This window comes from Artemia sp. Qi Xiang Cuo, chromosome 7, assembly GCF_049724085.1.
Source record: "Artemia sp. Qi Xiang Cuo chromosome 7, ASM4972408v1, whole genome shotgun sequence".
NCBI classification, from domain to species: domain Eukaryota; kingdom Metazoa; phylum Arthropoda; class Branchiopoda; order Anostraca; family Artemiidae; genus Artemia; species Artemia sp. Qi Xiang Cuo.
In genome coordinates this window covers 58,982,319-59,002,289 of record NC_142800.1, presented here as the reverse complement: position 1 = coordinate 59,002,289, position 19,971 = coordinate 58,982,319, and the positions used below count along the sequence as shown (strand labels likewise).

Here is a 19,971-nt window from a genome sequence, read left to right as displayed (position 1 = left end):
CCCTGGCTTTCTGCTAGTAATTAAAGTGAACTGAAAATATAATTCCGACGTTTGACCAAAAAATATATATATAAAATAATCAATAAACCAAGAAACAAGGGTGATTTTCAGCCGGTTGAAAACGACGTGAAAAGTGAAAACAAAAAGACAGTGCAGATACTTGGGTAAGGACCTCCGCCTAACCGTTCTCAGTGGTTAACACAGAAAAAAAAGCACCAGCTTTTTGAGGTTACCTACAACAAGAGAAAAAAAAATGTCTTTCCTCAGTCTTTGTTAGTTAACTGTTAACTTTATTTTATTTAAGTTCAAAAGGTTGGTATTTTTTCCGTGATGAGCACTGAGGGCGGCTTGGTGGAGGTCCTTGCCCAAACGTCTGCTTTGTCTTTTCCCTTTTTCTCATTTTTTTTTAAAGTGTCTGAATATCACCCTCGTTTCTTAGTTTGTTAATTATTTTATAGTTTTATTTGGAAAGCGTCATATAAAGCCAGTGTGGTCTCAGAACGTGTTTAAATGTAATGTCATTGTTATATTTTATTCATTTACATAAAAATACCATCGGCTATTCTTTTCAGAGACGTAAGATGAACTCAAATTTCCTCTCTAATTAATGTCTTATAGTCCTCGATCCTGCTTACAAAGACAACAGACGAGTACACTAAATGTAGTAAAGAATGGTGAAGCTTCATCACACTTCTGATTGAATCGATGGTTTTCAATAATTTGTTTTATTCAGTATGGCAGTACCAGATGGTCTCAAGGTAAGTGATAGTTATGGCCACCGAGTCCTGCTAACCAGAAGAGTTTGGGTAAAAAAAAAAAAAAGATGCGGCACTAGACCCTTAAGGTTCGAACCGGCGATGCTGATCTCCGTCTCAAGACCCTTTAGCCAGGAAGTGCAATGGGGGGATAGGGGCCAGCCATCCTGTGCTTTTGCACACCATTCCTGTTTATATTACCCAGATTTCTCCAGGTACCCATTTAAAGCTGGGTCGACTCCGGCTGAGCTTACAAAGTCACGCCACTGACCACCGTCCCAAACCAAATAAATGGTACACTAGGATTTGAACCCTCGCCCTCTCGGACAAAGGTTCCTAAATCCCTGTTTTAACTTTTTACTCATATCTACATGACTAGATCCTTGCTTATAAGATAACTGAGCGATAACAAGTGAGGTTTGAAGTTCCACAGTGGTACCCAAAGGAATCTCTGTTATTTGCAATGTACACTAATGTAACACTTGGCAACCTTAAGCATTGGCTAATGCCAAAGATAGCAAGATCCCAAACGAGTCCTCATACTATTTATGGGGAACATAGGTCTGACAGTAATGGGTAGTAATGGGTAGAATTATTGAATGCAAGACAAAGAGCTCACTTTGCAATATTTTCGTCAAAAAACTACGCATTTCTTTTATTTGTATTACCAGCTACCATAACAAATCCCATGGTATTCTTTATAACTAATTACAAGATTTTTACACAGTTTCATTATTTTAAAAACAAATGAATTACCTCAATGTAGGTGCAATGCTAACGTCAAAACTCACGATAATGGACAAAACTGAAACTATGGTTTTGTTTTTTAAGCCTACAGAATTTGGTAAGACATTTTACACCAAGAAAACGTTTCATCATTATACTGTAAAAAACAAATTTCAAATACCACTTTTTTAGTTGAAGTATTTTGCACTTCAAAGTGCCAAATACTTACTAAAAAAAATATATTAGCTTATGGTGTAAAAAAAAAAAAAAAAAAAAAAAAAACAACGATAGTTATGAATAAATGATAAAACATTAAAACTTACAAAAAAATAACAAAAAAAGATACAAATTTCGTAATAAAAAACCATCATGGGCATATTTTTATCTTTATATAGTCTATGTTCATGTATCCATCATGTGAAGTTTTATTCATTTCCTATCACAGATTTTTCTGCATAGGAGTGCCAATAAGAGTCAATGGATCATAGCTCTGACTCTGATCCATAATAACCAACTTTCAAGTCATATTTTGAATAATCCAAATAAATGCTTCTACAATCAAGCTAAAAAAAACACCAAACTTATAATTTGATGGAAAAGCTATAAAAAAAACACTTAATCTTTTTACAAGAGTTGGAAAGACCTTTGGCGTCTCAGGATTAACTGATAAGGATGGGAGGGTGTAAACTTAATAGTGCTATTGAAACGTGAGACCACACCAAAAATTAGTATTCAATTGATATATTTTCTTCTTTTTGGAAACGTTCATCAAGAAACTATTTTACATTTTCCTTTCTTAGAAGTTACACATATCAAGGACATTCCTTCATCTAAGATACCATTCTGATTATGCACATTATTCAATACGAATATCACAAAGAAAATGTTAGATAAAATATCCACCCATCTCCTCCTAATTAGTAAGCAAAACATGAATAAACCCATCTATATTTTTGTCAAGGAACATTTTGTTGATTACACTGCTAGCTAAACTTTATTAAGTTTTACTTTTTATAACGCTGAATAAGTAACTTATTTATTTTCTCTTCAGTTACCACTCTTTAAAAAAATGAGATATATACAACCCTCTGATAATTATACTTTGTACCTTGCAAAGATCCTGGAAGCAAATTTCTGAGGTTTGTAGACATTTTAGCTCCAAGTAAAACAGTAGCGCCCTCTTTGATAAATCGTGTTGCCATTACTGGTGCATTTCCTCCCAAAGTCAGATGAGCCCCTTTTACTGTCTTGGCAGCATCTACAATTCTCTTGTAGTAGTCAATGTTTCTAACAAATCGCCTAAAAGTGAAGATGATATAAAGTTGACTTCAATAGAGGGAAAATATAATGAACAATGGCATAAAGAAAATGCAAATAGCTCTATCACTTACCTCCATAGAGAGAGAGAGAGAGAGAGAGAGAGAGAGAGAGAGAGAGAGAGAGAGAGAGAGAGAGAGAGAGAGAGAGAGAGAGAGAGAGAGAGAGAGAGAGAGAGAGAGAGAGAGAGAGAGAGAGAGAGAGAGAGAGAGAGAGAGAGAGAGAGAGAGAGAGAGAGAGAGAGAGAGAGAGAGAGAGAGAGAGAGAGAGAGAGAGAGAGAGAGAGAGAGAGAGAGAGAGAGAGAGAGAGAGAGAGAGAGAGAGAGAGAGAGAGAGAGAGAGAGAGAGAGAGAGAGAGAGAGAGAGAGAGAGAGAGAGAGAGAGAGAGAGAGAGAGAGAGAGAGAGAGAGAGAGAGAGAGAGAGAGAGAGAGAGAGAGAGAGAGAGAGAGAGAGAGAGAGAGAGAGAGAGAGAGAGAGAGAGAGAGAGAGAGAGAGAGAGAGAGAGAGAGAGAGAGAGAGAGAGAGAGAGAGAGAGAGAGAGAGAGAGAGAGAGAGAGAGAGAGAGAGAGAGAGAGAGAGAGAGAGAGAGAGAGAGAGAGAGAGAGAGAGAGAGAGAGAGAGAGAGAGAGAGAGAGAGAGAGAGAGAGAGAGAGAGAGAGAGAGAGAGAGAGAGAGAGAGAGAGAGAGAGAGAGAGAGAGAGAGAGAGAGAGAGAGAGAGAGAGAGAGAGAGAGAGAGAGAGAGAGAGAGAGAGAGAGAGAGAGAGAGAGAGAGAGAGAGAGAGAGAGAGAGAGAGAGAGAGAGAGAGAGAGAGAGAGAGAGAGAGAGAGAGAGAGAGAGAGAGAGAGAGAGAGAGAGAGAGAGAGAGAGAGAGAGAGAGAGAGAGAGAGAGAGAGAGAGAGAGAGAGAGAGAGAGAGAGAGAGAGAGAGAGAGAGAGAGAGAGAGAGAGAGAGAGAGAGAGAGAGAGAGAGAGAGAGAGAGAGAGAGAGAGAGAGAGAGAGAGAGAGAGAGAGAGAGAGAGAGAGAGAGAGAGAGAGAGAGAGAGAGAGAGAGAGAGAGAGAGAGAGAGAGAGAGAGAGAGAGAGAGAGAGAGAGAGAGAGAGAGAGAGAGAGAGAGAGAGAGAGAGAGAGAGAGAGAGAGAGAGAGAGAGAGAGAGAGAGAGAGAGAGAGAGAGAGAGAGAGAGAGAGAGAGAGAGAGAGAGAGAGAGAGAGAGAGAGAGAGAGAGAGAGAGAGAGAGAGAGAGAGAGAGAGAGAGAGAGAGAGAGAGAGAGAGAGAGAGAGAGAGAGAGAGAGAGAGAGAGAGAGAGAGAGAGAGAGAGAGAGAGAGAGAGAGAGAGAGAGAGAGAGAGAGAGAGAGAGAGAGAGAGAGAGAGAGAGAGAGAGAGAGAGAGAGAGAGAGAGAGAGAGAGAGAGAGAGAGAGAGAGAGAGAGAGAGAGAGAGAGAGAGAGAGAGAGAGAGAGAGAGAGAGAGAGAGAGAGAGAGAGAGAGAGAGAGAGAGAGAGAGAGAGAGAGAGAGAGAGAGAGAGAGAGAGAGAGAGAGAGAGAGAGAGAGAGAGAGAGAGAGAGAGAGAGAGAGAGAGAGAGAGAGAGAGAGAGAGAGAGAGAGAGAGAGAGAGAGAGAGAGAGAGAGAGAGAGAGAGAGAGAGAGAGAGAGAGAGAGAGAGAGAGAGAGAGAGAGAGAGAGAGAGAGAGAGAGAGAGAGAGAGAGAGAGAGAGAGAGAGAGAGAGAGAGAGAGAGAGAGAGAGAGAGAGAGAGAGAGAGAGAGAGAGAGAGAGAGAGAGAGAGAGAGAGAGAGAGAGAGAGAGAGAGAGAGAGAGAGAGAGAGAGAGAGAGAGAGAGAGAGAGAGAGAGAGAGAGAGAGAGAGAGAGAGAGAGAGAGAGAGAGAGAGAGAGAGAGAGAGAGAGAGAGAGAGAGAGAGAGAGAGAGAGAGAGAGAGAGAGAGAGAGAGAGAGAGGAGTTAGCCCCACCCCCCAAAAAAGTTATATGATTACACTCCTGGCAGAAGCGCAGCTAAGAGAGGGAGGGGTCAGGGAGGACCCCCCTAAATTCCAAGGTGTTGGCAAGCAGCACTGACACTTTGGAATTTAGCTAATGTTTATAGCTTAATTTAGCTGGTGTGTCAGCATTTGTTGGGACACTTGACAATTTTGTTGGCACATTCTTTATATTACCCCCTCCCCTCCCCCAAACACAAAAACCCAAGCTGCACCCCTGCCTCCTGGTGACTACTACTACTAACAGCTTACTGCAGCATCAAGCCACCTTAGGACATCACAGCTACATATGGCCCCTCCTCTAGCCCATTCATTAAAAGCTTCAATCTTTATCACCTTTCATTACAAATTTCGTTTAGATACATCCTTATGACCTCCTCCAACTCCAATCAGGGACAATCTGCTTTTTGTTTGGCCCAAGCATCCAAATGTATTGCATTTTCTCTTTTTTTTTTTTCTCCCTGACTATCTTGGGAAGAGGGTCCAATAACTGAACTCAGAGTGCAAGTGGGTCCCATCTGTGCAAAAAAAAAAAAAAACTGAATATTTTATAAATCTATTCTAATACAACTAATGAAAATGGAGGAGTAGCGATTGATTTTTTTTTTATTCCTAGTGAATCACCTAGAGGTCCATCCAAAGCATGTCTAATGTTTGAATATTCAATCTACCCATACTGCTACCATAGAACTAAGTTTCAAATACACAATTCTATTTGATTCCACACATCCTTGCAATAAGTAAAAACATACGGATAAGAAAATATATTCAACAACATCTAAATACCAGCATATACAAGACTCAAGAAGCTTTTGTTTGTTCTCAGAGACTTGGGTGTTGGCAAAAAAAAAAAAAAAAAAAAAAAAAAAAAAAAAAAATTTACTGCACTGAACTTTCTTTCTCAAGTTCTATTCCTTACTTTGTTGAGACATAGATACCACTAGAAACTGATTCTTCAACAGATTAGAACAATCAATATAAATAAAAATTGATCTTGTTATGTTCTTTTTGGGAGCTAATATTGCTTGTACTTAATTTAAATCATCTTCCATGGTAAGATATTTTGGCAGTGAAAGAAGACAAAGTTGCTCTTTGATTCTGCAGTCTATATCAATTGTACCCAACTCTTTCCCCTGTAACAAGACTCGACAACTGAGGATTTAAGGTTACTATGCTTTTCAAATGTTACAAAGTTTTCAAAACGTGTTGCTAATTAAGTATAGATTATGTTAAAACCGACTTGAGAATAACACCAGACTATTTAAATCATGTCTCATGTACAAAGCCAGTGCTAATATTTTACATTAATAATATTTATAATTTTGGCTTTTATAAAGTAACAAGTATTTGAAAATTGTACCTAAGTATAATAACTAAACTTTATTTCAGTGCAATTTGAGTTTTGATTGCATATATCAGCTCCAAAGTTCAAACAAAATGTGGAATTATATTGATAGTAATAACAAATTAACATGCACTCTTGTCAGTAGCTTCGAGGATCGGACACATATGACTGCACGATGGAAAATATTTAAACTCTAAGCAGCCTTCCCTTCTTCACTGAGTGAGTTCCATAGCCTAACCACACCATTATTTCCAACCCTAAATTTGATTCTCCTATAAATCAGCTTTGGATTGCTGCTCTTCAGTTCTTCAAGAATTTTCAAATAAAAGAGGAATTTGTGAAGGGAATTTTAGCAGTCTATACAGCTGGCAGTTCCTAACTCTCAAAGTACTGGCAGTAGTCAAAGTTTTGACTGGGTGGTGCTTGGACAATAGCTAATCCCAGACAAACATGGGAGGTCGTGGTTGGCGTCGATACAATATTTTGAAAAAGTATATCTTCAAAGCCACTGCTTCTTCTTTAGCACCAATTTCACTGTAAAACGTGTATCTGTTAAGACAGCCATTCAATTTTTTAAAGAGATTTTTTTTTTCATTTTTTAAATTGTCCAAAGCAACCCTCTGCCCATGGAATTGGATGACACTAGTAATGGGTTGGGTACCATGCTAAACTATTATATTTGGAGGTCCTTGTTTAAATATGTATAAAGTTATAAATAGTAAAAAACAGGACTTCAGGTATATAAAATGGCGATAAAAGCATTAAAATCCAGTTCCGTGTTGTCTGTATGGACTAAGAGTATTATCAAAGACTAGTTCTAGGCCAGCTCTTTTTGTGCCTCCCAAGTTTTGTGGGCCAGAAAGTTTCTAAACTATACTGTCTGAACTGACATCTGCCTTATACTGAATCTCTGGAAACACAAATTTCTGTCCAGTTTCTCTAATGAAGGAACCCTGAAATAACCTTGATTGACACTTTTTATTTAAGCAACATAAAAAATCTCTGCACAACACTTGCTAAGCACAAACTTCATTAGAATATAATTATTTGCTACTATTGAATCAGGATCAAATGGTTTGATGTCTTCCATGTTACTGTAACAAAAGTTGAAAACAGTAAGCAAAAAGTGGACAAACAGGAGAAAGGCTTAACATGTTCAGAAATGACTATAGGCCTTCTTTTGGTCTGAGGGGCATTGGACAACGTCAAGGAACTTGGATTTTCAGGCACCATAACTACTAGTCTGCTTGTTACTACAGTGGGCAAAAAACCTTGATCCAAGAAAATATCTTTGTGGAATGGGAGAATTCATGCTGCACAAAAAGCAGGCACAATATTCTCCAGTATAAATTTTTCGAGGAAACACTGTGAAGTGAGTAAAGCCAGTTCATAGGTTGAAATCCATTGTTGGAACTGTGGTTATCTAGATGTAGAAGAATAAGGCATGTTTTGAAGTTCCACAAATGCTTACCAGATTCAAAGAAATTGTTATTGTTGACCCTTCTGCTTTAGTTAGTTAAACCTAGCACTGCTGGTGACCCGTTACTTAACATACAAGCTTGGTGGTTGACTCACAGGCAAATATATGCCAGAGCCATAGTGGCACTAGATGCAATGCAAAAGTGGACTGTTGTCTTGGTTTAACGACATTTGGCAGAGATGTGTGAAACTTCCTTTAACACCATAGTGGCCGAAATTCAACATGGATGCAATATGGCTGGAACCCCTGTCCCATCAGCATTCTATATCCTGTCAGGCATGTACTTTTCCTTAAAATGTAAATCAAAACTCAAAAGTTTTTCAAAATCCAAAACAGTGAGGTTAAAGCCACTCGCTCATGCAAGACTGGTCACTTTGACGGATATGAATGATAATCCCCATTTCTATCTAAAAATAAGATCAACAAGTCTTTTGATGTGCTTGGTTTTTGATTTACCAGTCTAGGAGAGTAACAACAGAGTTTGGGGTTAGGAAGGAAATCAGGCAAGCTTGTTGGCTTCACTTGCTGTTACTCCATAAATCATAATATAGCATGTTTTTAGATTTTTCGAAAGAAGTCTCTCTTCTTCTGCCTTGAAAATAGAATGTTTATGCTCAGGGTTGTCACCAAGCGAGAACAAAATCACAAGATTCTTGAAAAAACACTGAATTGGCACTTAAATCACTAGATTATTGAATAGAAATCACTACAATTATAATACTCTTTATCATTGTAATTAATAACTTTTTTGTTTCTTTACCATGTTCTATACAGGCGCAGCTACAGAAAGGGGGTAAAATTACCCCATAGATATGGGAAAATACCTTTAGATTGACGTTTTGTTCCTTTTCAAGCAAAAACTACCTTTAAAATTTTGAAAAATGCCTTTTTGCATCTTTAAGCAGAGAATAGAACAAGATCCTTGCTTTCTCCCTGTATTTTCCGGAATTGGTACTATTGGCTTATACCCCAGGAACTGAAAATTGATTATCAGTGATCTAATTGAAATATTTGCTTTTTCTTTTTATTATTTTTCCTTGTTAATTCAAAATCTCAGTTTTTTCCCAAAAAAATATAGAAACTATTTTCTTTTCCCCTCTAGTTGAGCTGGTATAATTACTGGGACATTAGTGACAATTTTGAAAATGGCCTTTTTGTATGTTCATGGAAAAAATGTATCCCGACCTTCACAAATTTTGACAAGCATTGGTCTTACTGCTTCTTTAATAAAAAAATAAGAGGTACTTGTTAATTATAAAGAATACACCCAAGAAATAAAGTTATGTTAATCCTAATGAAATATGCCAAAATATGATGAAAATATAATACTTTAGTTTGTATAATAATATAATTTAGGGTATATATTTGCACATTAGAGGGGTGTGGGGGTAAACTAACTTAAGTTACCTTTACTGCACCTCCCTAAAGTGCAAACATATAGCCCAAGTTATACAAGTTCAATGCATTCTCTAGCCCATTATTTGTCTTTGTGGCTATGAAACTGGTTTTCATAAATTGTACATTATCCTTAGTATCCTTGGCATACTTTCATCCCCAGACCTATTCTCAGGGCCTGCGTGGGTCAAGTTAAATCTAAAGGTATAGTTTTGGAACCTTTCAACTATGCTAAACAAAATGACTATCTCAAACTTTTGAATGAATAATTTTTGGGGAAAAAAGGGAGGTGGGAAGAGGGCTATTAGCTGTCCAATCTTTGTGTTCAAATAAAAGGGACACCAAAAATTGTAATTTCCATTCAAACAAACCCTCTCCCAATATTCTGGGACTGTTCGTTTGATACAATCGCCATGGGAGAAAAATAAACAAATTATAATACTTCCATGATTTTTCTTCTAGCAAGTAAGACACATTCAACATTTTTTGCAGATAGGGGCTTGAAACATCTACAGTAGGTTCTCTGATTTGCCAAATCTGATGGATTGATTTAAATTAAGATTCTTTGACTTCTAGTGGATGTTTCCTCCCTCTTTCTGGCAAATTTTTGCAGTTTCTTAGCCTTTTATGGGTAAAACTAAGCTTGATGAATCTCATATATTTGGAATCAACATAATAAGCCCATGATGTATTGACTAACATCAAAATTCAATTTCTAGAGTTTTGGTTACTATTTTTGCTCCATTCTTACAGTTTGTCACCAGAAACTGTTTGATATGTTAGCCATTAGATCCGAAAACTTAAAGAATTGTTAACCGCACTTTTTAGGTGTTTCAATTACAAATAAGAGAATTTGGAGAATTCTTGGAGTTTCAATTAGATGTTAGAAGTACAGATTAAAACCATTACCCCCCCGCCCCTACTCCCAAGCCACTTCAATCATCAAGTTACAATTGATTTAATCTATCTATCTATATTACATATCCTAGCATAAAAAGCAATAAGTCCTATTTTCTCTTTCAATGATTTCTTTTTTCCCTTTAGAAAATTATAGTCAATCTATACCTACCTCTTTATTTTTCAATGATTCCATATCTGTTCTATTTGCAGATGTAGAGGGTGTATTCATATCCACCATTCACTCTACTTTCAAAGCTTTTAACAGAAGAAAATATAATTCAGAACTGATTTGAAGAAAAAATTACTATAAATAGTGATAAATCACTATGGGTGGCAACTCTGGTTATGCTCCATTTTCTTTGCCAAATGATAGTGCACTGACCAAATGATTGATGCTCTTATTTTTTATGTCTTTTACATATTGTTATCTATATGAGTTCATGGCTTTATGTTAAATTCCTAGCAAAAATTGTTTACTAAGATAAAATAAACAAACCTAGTAAAAATTAAACAAACCTGTTTGGCAAGCTTTTATCAACTTACTTTACATTAAAATCGAATATCATTGCAAGCTTGACTGAAATTCCCTTCATGTTTAAGGGTTTGTTAAAGAATTTTGCTGTGAAATTAAAATTAATCAAGTTAAACAAAAGAATAAAATGAGAGAAATAACAAAAATATTTGAATAGTGAATTAAATAATCAAATATACCTGAACAACAAACTCCAAGTCCAAATTCTTTGGACTTTGTGATTTCTGAGTTGACACATTTTGTGTTTCAAACCCTGGTTTTCACCTGGCCTTAAAATGGCAGAGCTTTGGAGAGCTGATACACTTGTTTTCTGCCCTGTCCTGAATTTTGTTCAGAAATGCCTAGAAAGGTGCCTTGCAGATGACATAATCATAAAAAATGCAGTCAAATTCTTTGATAATTCAACTTTGTTAGCCGGCAAAAAGCTTATATTACAAAATTGCATTCCTGGTGAGGTAATTGGAAAGCGTGTGGGTTCTAATGCTTGCTTAAGTGTTATAATGAACATTTTGTCTGCCTTGAAAAGGTGTGAGGACACAGAAATTCCTGTCCCAGATTTTGCTATTTGTTGCCCTGGTGACATTCCAGTTATTCCTGCTGATGCTTATGCTAATCTAAATAAGACAGTTCACCAATGTCTGCTTGAAGTACGCTCTTTTGCTGAGCAATTTTGCGAACAGGGCATCACATCTGTGCAATCATAAGGCAACCGCGCTGACTCTAATGTTGACCCACAAAAGCAAACTTATGCTGCCATACTGAAAAATCCACCTGAATTTGAATTTGTGAATTTGCCAAACTCAAACCTATGTAAAGCCAAATTGGACAGTCCTGTAGGCCATGAAGGAATTGCGTCTCTAAGGTCTGATCCTGCTCGAAAACGTTGGATCATATAGACTGGTGACAAGAAATCGCCATCAGAACTTGCCAAGGCTGTCTGTGAATACATCCCTAACATTACTGCTAAAGTGATAGACCAAAAGATTTTCAGTATTGTCCGTGGAATCCTGAAAATATTAAAAGCAACAAGCTAAAATCTCTTTTTCCTGGGGTGGTTGATGCTTTGAAAATCGGGACCTTGAGAACTTTCCGTCTTGAATTTCTTGATAAAACTGCTCTTGACAGGTCCATGAGTATTGGATTCTATATTGGTTATGAACTCTAACACATAAAGACCTATCAGTGCCTGCCAAGAATATGCTTCCAATGTCAATCTCTTGATCATTTTGTTGATTATTGCAAGATTCCTGCTACCAGTGCAAAATGCTCTTTTTGTGCTGGGTCACACAGCAATTCAAAAGATCAACCATGCAATGCCCCAGCAAAATGTATAAACTGCAAAGGTGACCATGTTTTGTATAGCCTGAGATGTCCAGTTCTCAAAGGAGCCCTGTCCAAGAACCAAAAACAAGCATGCAATTATTGAAGTTTGCATCATTAAATATAAATGGTATCAAAGACAAAGATAAGCAAATAAATGAATTACTTGAAAATGGTGTGGTTTTTATGCAAGAACATTTTCTAACAAAAGTAAATTTGCCTAGTCTCAAACTCTCTTTGTCTCACCATGTCTCCACTACAGAGATGGCTAAAAACCATGGACAACCATCAGGCAGCCTAGCTTTATTTATACGGTCTAGCTCAATTGTCACAACCCACATATTCTCAAGCCAAAGTATCTTAGTGGTTCAAAAGGAAACACTGTCTTTATAAATCTGTATTTGCCCTACGATAGAAAAACAGCAAATTCGCTGTCTTCATTCGCAAAGGCCTGTGACACTTTAAAAACACTTTTAAATGACATGAGTTCCATGTCTCTTCTTTGGCTATTAGCAGGTGACTTCAATACTGACCCTCTTGTGAACTCTGACAGAGCATTACTGCTTTTAGATACTCTAACAAATGGATATTATACAGCTACCAAGGACCTTCCCTACACTTATGTTCATAAAAGAGGTTCTGGAGTTTCTAACTTAGACCATGTGATAGTATCTCGCAATTCAATTATATGTTCAGATATTCATGTTGACACACACAAAATCAGTGACAATCATCTACCCCTCACTTGTAATTTATCTGTTCCCTGTCTCTCTAATACAATTAATTGTCTAGCAGGACACAGTGGCAAGTGGCACAAGAAATATAATTGGAACCATTATGATCTGGTATTCTTCATCTCCATACTCTGTGTGATACTTTCCTTGATCAAAACGCCTTACCATCTTTTCCAGTGTTCTGTCCCTAGTCCCAAAGCAAAGTTAGATTTGAATTTTTACTATACAGAAAAAGTGTTCTGTTTAAAATCTGCAGCTAAAACGGCTTTCCCAGTGAAGTGTGTACTCAATGGTACAAGGAAGCCTTTTTGGTCTACAAATGGTGATGTTATTGTATCATTTGATATTAGTGACTTTGTGTCGCATTATACAAATGTTTTTTAAAGATGTGCTGAATCTTTGAATCAGTTATATTATAATTTATTGAGTGCAATTTTTTCGCATAACTCATTGTCACAGGAAAATGTAGTCTCGGTCAGCTTAAATGATGTACAAGAGGCTATTAAACAAAAAAATATCTGAAAATCTTGATAGTGATGGAATTTGCTCAAAATTTTTTATGTTTGAGAGCCCAGTTCTAATATCACATAAACAGTTGCTTTTTCAAATGTGCCTTGCTCAATCTGTGGTTCCTGACATCTTTCTATCAGGTCTTGTCACTTCAATGTTCAAGTGTGGTAAGCCTGGAAGTTCTTGCTCTAGTTATTGCCCTATAATTCAAAATCAAGACTTTTTTTATAATTGTTTAGTGTGACAAGCTTGTTAAAGCTTACCATATTTTGGTATTAATAAATAAACAAATAAATAATAATGGTTTTTGTGTGTATTTAGCAAACTTTTTGAATATGTAACCCTCATACATATAATAAGTAAGTGTGATTTCACTCCTTTTCAATTTGGTTTCTATAAAACCATGGGTTGTAGCTAGGCACATTTTCTTTTAAGCAAAATCATGAAACATGCTGTAATGAATCACCAGTCTCTATTTATTGTATAGATTCATATTAGTGGTGCATTTGATAATGTTGTGTATTTGCAAGCATTATATTCCCTATTAAGGATAGGCTACACAGGCTACTTACTCTATCTGTTAGTCCACAAGTGGTCAGTTGGACAGAGGACTTTCTGAGGGACAGAACACAGCAAGTGAAAGTGATAACTGGACCAAATAGCCATGTCCTTTCTGACGAAATCAAAGTCACTAGTGGGGTTCCCCAGGGCAGCGTCCTGGGCCCCACCCTGTTTAACATCTACATAAATGAGCTACCCATCATCACCAGCAACAAAACCACCCTATATGCGGATGATTCGAAACTCATAGGTCCTGCCAACACCTCTTCCTCCATCCAATCCCTCCAAACTGATCTCAACCACATTTGCTCCTGGGTCAAAAGATGGCTGCTGTAATTCAACGCAGAAAAATGCAAGGTCATACACTTCGGACACAAAAACCCCAAACATCAGTACCTCATGACCCAAAATTCTGGAAGTCACCACACAATTGAGCCTGTCCAGGAGGAGAGTGACCTTGGCGTCATCGTTGACTCCCAGTTGAAATTCAGCTCCCACTCACAAAAATCTCAGCCAATGCTAGTAGAGCCCTAGGCATCATCAAACACAGCATCACCAGTAGGAGTAAACACGTAATCATCAAACTCTACAAAGGATTAGTAAGACCTAGACTGGAGGTGGGGACAATACTGGCCACCCCTCGATTCAAAAAGGACAAGGCAGTTCTTGAGCAAATCCAACGAAGGGCCACTAAGATGATTGTCTGCATGGAAAACAAGACATACAGTGAACGGCTGAAGGAACTCAACCTCCCCTCCTTAGTATACAGACAGAAACGTGGAGACATGATCCAGGCGCACAAACTCCTCTCAACCAATCAAGAAAATGAGATCCTGGAGATCAACACCTCCCACAAAACACGAGGACACCCTAGACAAATCCGCAAACATCATGCTACAACTGGAGCAAGATGCAATTTCTTCTCGAATCGGATTGAGAACCTCTGGAATAATCTCAAGGAGGACACTGTTGCTGCTGAATCACCAGATGCTTTCAAATGCCATCTGCATGCTGAGTGGAAAGATACACCATGGAAGTTTGACTGGGAAGCACCAGAACTTAACCAACTACAACAGTCATCATAAGGAGTGATTCAACAGGATCAAAAGTCCTTATTTCACTCCAAGCTGTGATTTAAGGTAAGGTAATAGGTGTCAGTTGTAAAATTACTAGGGTATTGGTATAGTCTTAAAAATGTCCATATTAAATGGAATAATGATGTTTCAAATCTGATTTCTGTCAGACAGGGAGTGCAACAGGGAGGAGTGCTTTCACCTTACATTTTTAAATGTGTGTTAGGAGGTTGTCTTTGTAGTCTTTTGTCAAGTTATTTTTATAAAGATTCAGGTATTATTCATATTGCTTATGCAGAGGATGCCCTTCTAGTCAGCTGTACATGCCAATGTCTTATCAAAAATCTTAAAACACTGTCTTCTGCAGTGAGTAATGCAGGTCTGTCTATTGATAAATCTAAGTGTGAATTTATGTATTTTAATAATAAGTCAAGTCACTATCTTTATTACAATTCTTTGTGTCTTCTTTCTAAGGACTGTATTAAGTGGTTAGGTATTTTTTTTGCTTGGTCACTAGCTCCAACCTGCTCATTTATTAATAAATATCAGGATTGCCTACAGTAAAATCTCTCTTAATTGCAGATTGTTCAACCAGAAGATACTTGGTCACCTATATAGTGCATATTGTGCCCCTGCTATCTATTACCTATGTGGTTTCAATTACAACCTCTGTAAAAAGGATAGGAAAAAGTTGCAGATTAATTATTTTAAATTTGAAAAATTTTGATGTACCTCCCAAGGTGCACCCAAAATCAGTACCTCATAAATAATTTGTCACTTAATGATGCCCTGTCTGCCATGCCTGTCCTTTTTGGGAGAATGTACAAGAAAACAGCTTGCAGCATTGGTCTTTATGAGTAAGTGGTTTGTTTTTTTTAATTTAAGTGATCTTCACCTATTTTGGATACTGGTTAAAGGGATTTTATTTACATTATGAATCTTTCAGTGTCTGTCCTCTTCTTTTCTTTTTTGTTTTACTCTACTGTTTTTTCTCTGGAGTAGGTAATACATTTTTGATTGACTGATTGACTCTTTTGCAGCTATAGCTGCAATCTTATTAAAAGTGAATGTAATTAAAAGTATTTCAAATTTACTTAGTAGAAAATACTTACTGTCAAGGATTTATCTGTGTGTTTCTATCTTAATACAAACCTTTTAGAGACAGGTTTGGTTTGGACAGACAAGAAGTGTCCAAACTAACCCCTACTTGTCATGTATAGCCTAGCCTTATGAGTCCTGTTGCAACATTAAAGTAATTTGGAAAAAAAATTAAATAGATAATGCCTAATTATCTGTTATAAAACCTTTCTACATGAGCTACTGTTTTCCTGTAAAAATTCTATTGCAAATAAGCCTGAGCTATTCTGTTAAATTTCAAACAAAGACCTTTGAAAAAAAAATTATGTTGAAAAACCCTTTTTGCAAAATAGGATACAAAAGGCTGTGCATATCTAGATCCAAATTAGCATGATAATAGGGTAATAGATAGAGCACCTATTTTGATTTTTTGAGAACTTTTGCTAAGCCACTAAGGGTTCATGCTTGATTGTCCAGACCAACCCTGTTTCTAGGTCAGCCCTAACCTCCCCTATCTTGATTACAATCTAGAACATGCTCTTAATTTTGGACATGATGTATATATGTTTAGATAGTTAGGACTAGTGTTAGTTGGGAATAGATGACTACAATCTTATAAAGTTTCCATTTTTCATTATTCAAATTTCAATAAAATTACTTCTGAAGTAATCTATTTAAAAATAATTATTCTGCCTCTTTATATGCTTGTCTTAGATTAAGTCTTTCTATGGCTGAGTCTGTCAGTGATTTAGATACACTACTTTGTTGAAACTTTCAAATTATTTGTCCAAGATTGGACAGCATATTTTAAGATTAAACTTAAGCTTTAAACATGTCCAAAATTAGGCTTCATTATTAATTGTTAGTCAATTTAAAATTTTCAGCATTGTTTATGGCTAAAATGCTAAGGCTAAACTAATTCTTATTAATCAAATTGAGAAAACTTCAGTTGTGAAACAATCTAATTTCTATGCAATATAACAGTGGAAGAAGGTGTCACTTTAAGAGCTCAAAATCAAATTTATATAAATAGTAATTATTTGTAAAGAGCATAAAGACAGATTCTGTGGTGTTTTTATCTTTTACCTATTTAAGTAATCGAAAAAAAACTGAAATTTACCAAGCATGGGCCTAGAAAAGTATAAGCATCTAAAAATTCAAAATAACCTTATCAAAAGAAGTAGATTGAAAATGAACTATTAACCTTTTTAGATAAATTTATACTTACTCTGCAGCTGCTCCAGCTAAAAAAAAGTAGGCAAACATTTTGTTAAGTTCCTCATCTCCTCTAATAGAGCGGAAATGTGACTCATCTCCCAGTTTGGGTGGGCCCAAGTCTAAAGCTCGAAAAAACTTGTCAAAATCAACCAATAAATCCTGGCAAGCACCAAATCCAATGGCAATATGATGGTTATGAGGAATATAAGCATTTTCTTTGGCTTCTAAATACTTCAGTATATGGCCTTCTCTGTCACCTCTGAATTTTGTCACAGTATATAGTCCAATACCTAATAATATAGTTCCTAATAAATAAGGGTTTAATAAAGAAAACTCCCTTGTGGTCTCACTGTCTTCTATTTTTTTGGTCTGCTTCTGTCTTTTGACATTTTGTCGATTCATTGTTTTTGAAATTTAAAAATTACTGCTGAAAGTCGGGTTATTTTGCCAACGAACGGTCACTTTAGGCTAAAAGACCGAAGAGCAAATCACAAACTGTTTTCATGTGGTGACATTAATTATTTATTGGAGCTCAAATAAACCAATACCAAATGCCGGTTTCACATCAGCTAAACAGATCTTTCACAATTGCTCACTTAAAATCCGTAAACTCCGTAGCGTAGCCTACTTAAGCTCCATAACTTAAGCTAATTACGAAGTTAAAAAAATTTCAACTTAACATGCGTAACGTAACCAAATAAGAAGAAAAGGGATTTAAATTGGTCATGGATGAATTAGACTATTAGATAATAGTCTGTGTAAAGGCAAAGCCTTTTTTTGTACAATCCGTGGGACAAAAATTATATTGTTTCCTCAGTAACTTCCATGTCTTTAGATCTAAATATTGACTATCATAGGAATGTTTCCTTCCAGGGGCGCCAATTAGGGGGGGGGGGGGGCAGGGGGGCCAAGGTCCCCCCTAGAATTTTAAAATTAACTTCTTATTGATATTTCACAGCTATTTTCAATTTTAGCTATGTGCTATATTAAACCAGCAACTGGTCCAATAAATACGACCAACAAACTGGTGCCCTAATTATATAATCTTGTTTTGAAATGTCTAAGAGCGAGCGCGTCTACACTATTTTATTTCTGAGTAGGGTTCATTCAAAACTAAGCTTCATGTGGTCAGTACCAGTGATGCCAAATGTGGTACAATTGTACCATTTTGGTACATTTCACCTTTACTGGTACAATTTAGTACAATTCCACAAAACATGGTACATTTTACAAAATTACGGTACAATGTGGTACAATTCAGTATTTTTGTATCTATGTTTGTATTCTTTAATCTACAAATATTTGATTTCACCTTGATCTCTTCAGCATAGTCGAAATAAGAGACAGACAAGCAGTCACCTATTTTCCTTTTTTCGTAAACAGACACTTCACTTCCGGCGTCCAAAGGTTGAAAAACATCTTTCTGTGTATCAAGCAGGGCTTCTGCTCTCAAATCTTGAAATTCGGGGATATGCCTTAAAAACTCGGGGGTTTTGGGGGACAAGTTTTCAAGATTCAGGGAATTTTGGGGAAAAAAACAAAATGGAATTTCGTTGCGAAAATTCGGGAGTCAAAATATGTTTTAGCTTCAGTTTGAGGCTCAAATAGGGCTTGGATCTGCGTAGTAAATCAAGCCTTTTACGCAGTAGGTGTTAAAGCCAGAGCACAGGATTGGAAACCATAGCTGAAAACACTTATTGCTGATATTTCGGCAAAAACTTCAAAAATGGGAAAAAAAAAATAGTGAACACATGTGAACTGTAAATACCAGTGGCAGTTTTTCATTAAGTCATTAACCTCAGCAATTCATTAATAATATTTAAAAACAAATATTGTTTGCGGTTTCTAGATATGTAAATGAAATAGACAAAATTCAACCTATACATATGAGGCAACATTAAAACTTAAAACAAACAAGAACTAAATTAAACAAGCAAATTTAAACTTAAATTAAAAAGAAATTTCGGCTACAATTGATATATTATTGGTTTTTCATGCTGATTCTAAGGTCTTAGGTGTTTACCCCCCGGAAAATTCCCCCACAGAAAAAAACAGATAATATTCTCCCGCTGAAAATACTTCCACGAAAAATACCCCACGGAAAGTGCCCCCACGGAAAATACCCTCCGCGGAAAATACCCCCGCTGAAAATACCATCGAAAAATACCCCCTCCCCCCCCCCCCGGCGGAAAATACCGCCTCGACGCATACATTTTTTTTTCATTGTTTGTTTCTACTATAGGCCCGTTTTTAGCACTAATATCTTAATCTAAGATCTTACATCTTTCTGCAAAGATTATCGTTCTTTAAATCATCTTTGTTCTAAGATCTTACAGCTCACTGATGTTAGCAAAAAGTCCGAAGACCGCCACTGTTCTGCCATATAGAACAATGGTAAGAGAACTTTAAGGGTATACTCATCTTTGTTCTCAGACCGCTGATCAGAGCAGAATGATGAATATATGTTATGATATACGTTTGATATATGATATATGATATACGATTTATATGATAGACGTTTGCATAAAACGACAAAAGATGTAAGATCTTAGTTCAAAGATTTCACTTTTAAGCGTTTTCTGACAAAAGATGCAAGATTTTAGCACATTAATGGATGAAAAAACAGCCCTTATACTTTCCTTTCTTTTGGTTACCTCATAATTACTATATAGTCACCGATTAACCCCCCACCCCTCCCCCCAACCCTGCAGCCATCCATGTTTCAAATATAGCGCTTATTGCAGTCTCATTTTTATAACCAGGGTACTAGACCAGGGCACTTCGTATCGAAGGAGTTGTAGAAACTTGGAAAAGGGCTCATTCGATTGGAAATTAGAATGACTAATGACCTTTTTAATAGTGGAAAGTGATTGGAGGACAACTAATCTTCCTCCCACGCCCACCCTCCCATTTGCCCATTATGTTTAAAAACTAAATTTTGCTCTAAGATTAAATCAAAATTAACTGTGTTAATGCTAATTCACAATAAGGCATCTCAACAGTATCCCAAGAACGACTGAGGGTATTA

The 19,971-nt window shown here is 36.7% G+C and overlaps 1 protein-coding gene across 1 annotated transcript in view; it reads right to left on the bottom strand.

The window, feature by feature from the left end:
• Positions 1 to 17,363, bottom strand: part of LOC148950502 (ADP-dependent glucokinase) — a 79,477-nt gene extending 62,114 nt beyond the window's left edge. Inside the window, exons 1-2 of the mRNA XM_089092438.1 lie at positions 16,954 to 17,363; positions 2,590 to 2,780 (exon numbers count right to left, since the gene is read on the bottom strand). Of these exons, the coding sequence (XP_088948564.1) occupies positions 2,590 to 2,780; positions 16,954 to 17,345 (583 nt within the window). The 5' untranslated portion in view covers positions 17,346 to 17,363. The remainder of the gene's footprint in view (positions 1 to 2,589; positions 2,781 to 16,953) is intronic.
• Between the last annotated feature and the right edge of the window lie 2,608 nt (positions 17,364 to 19,971).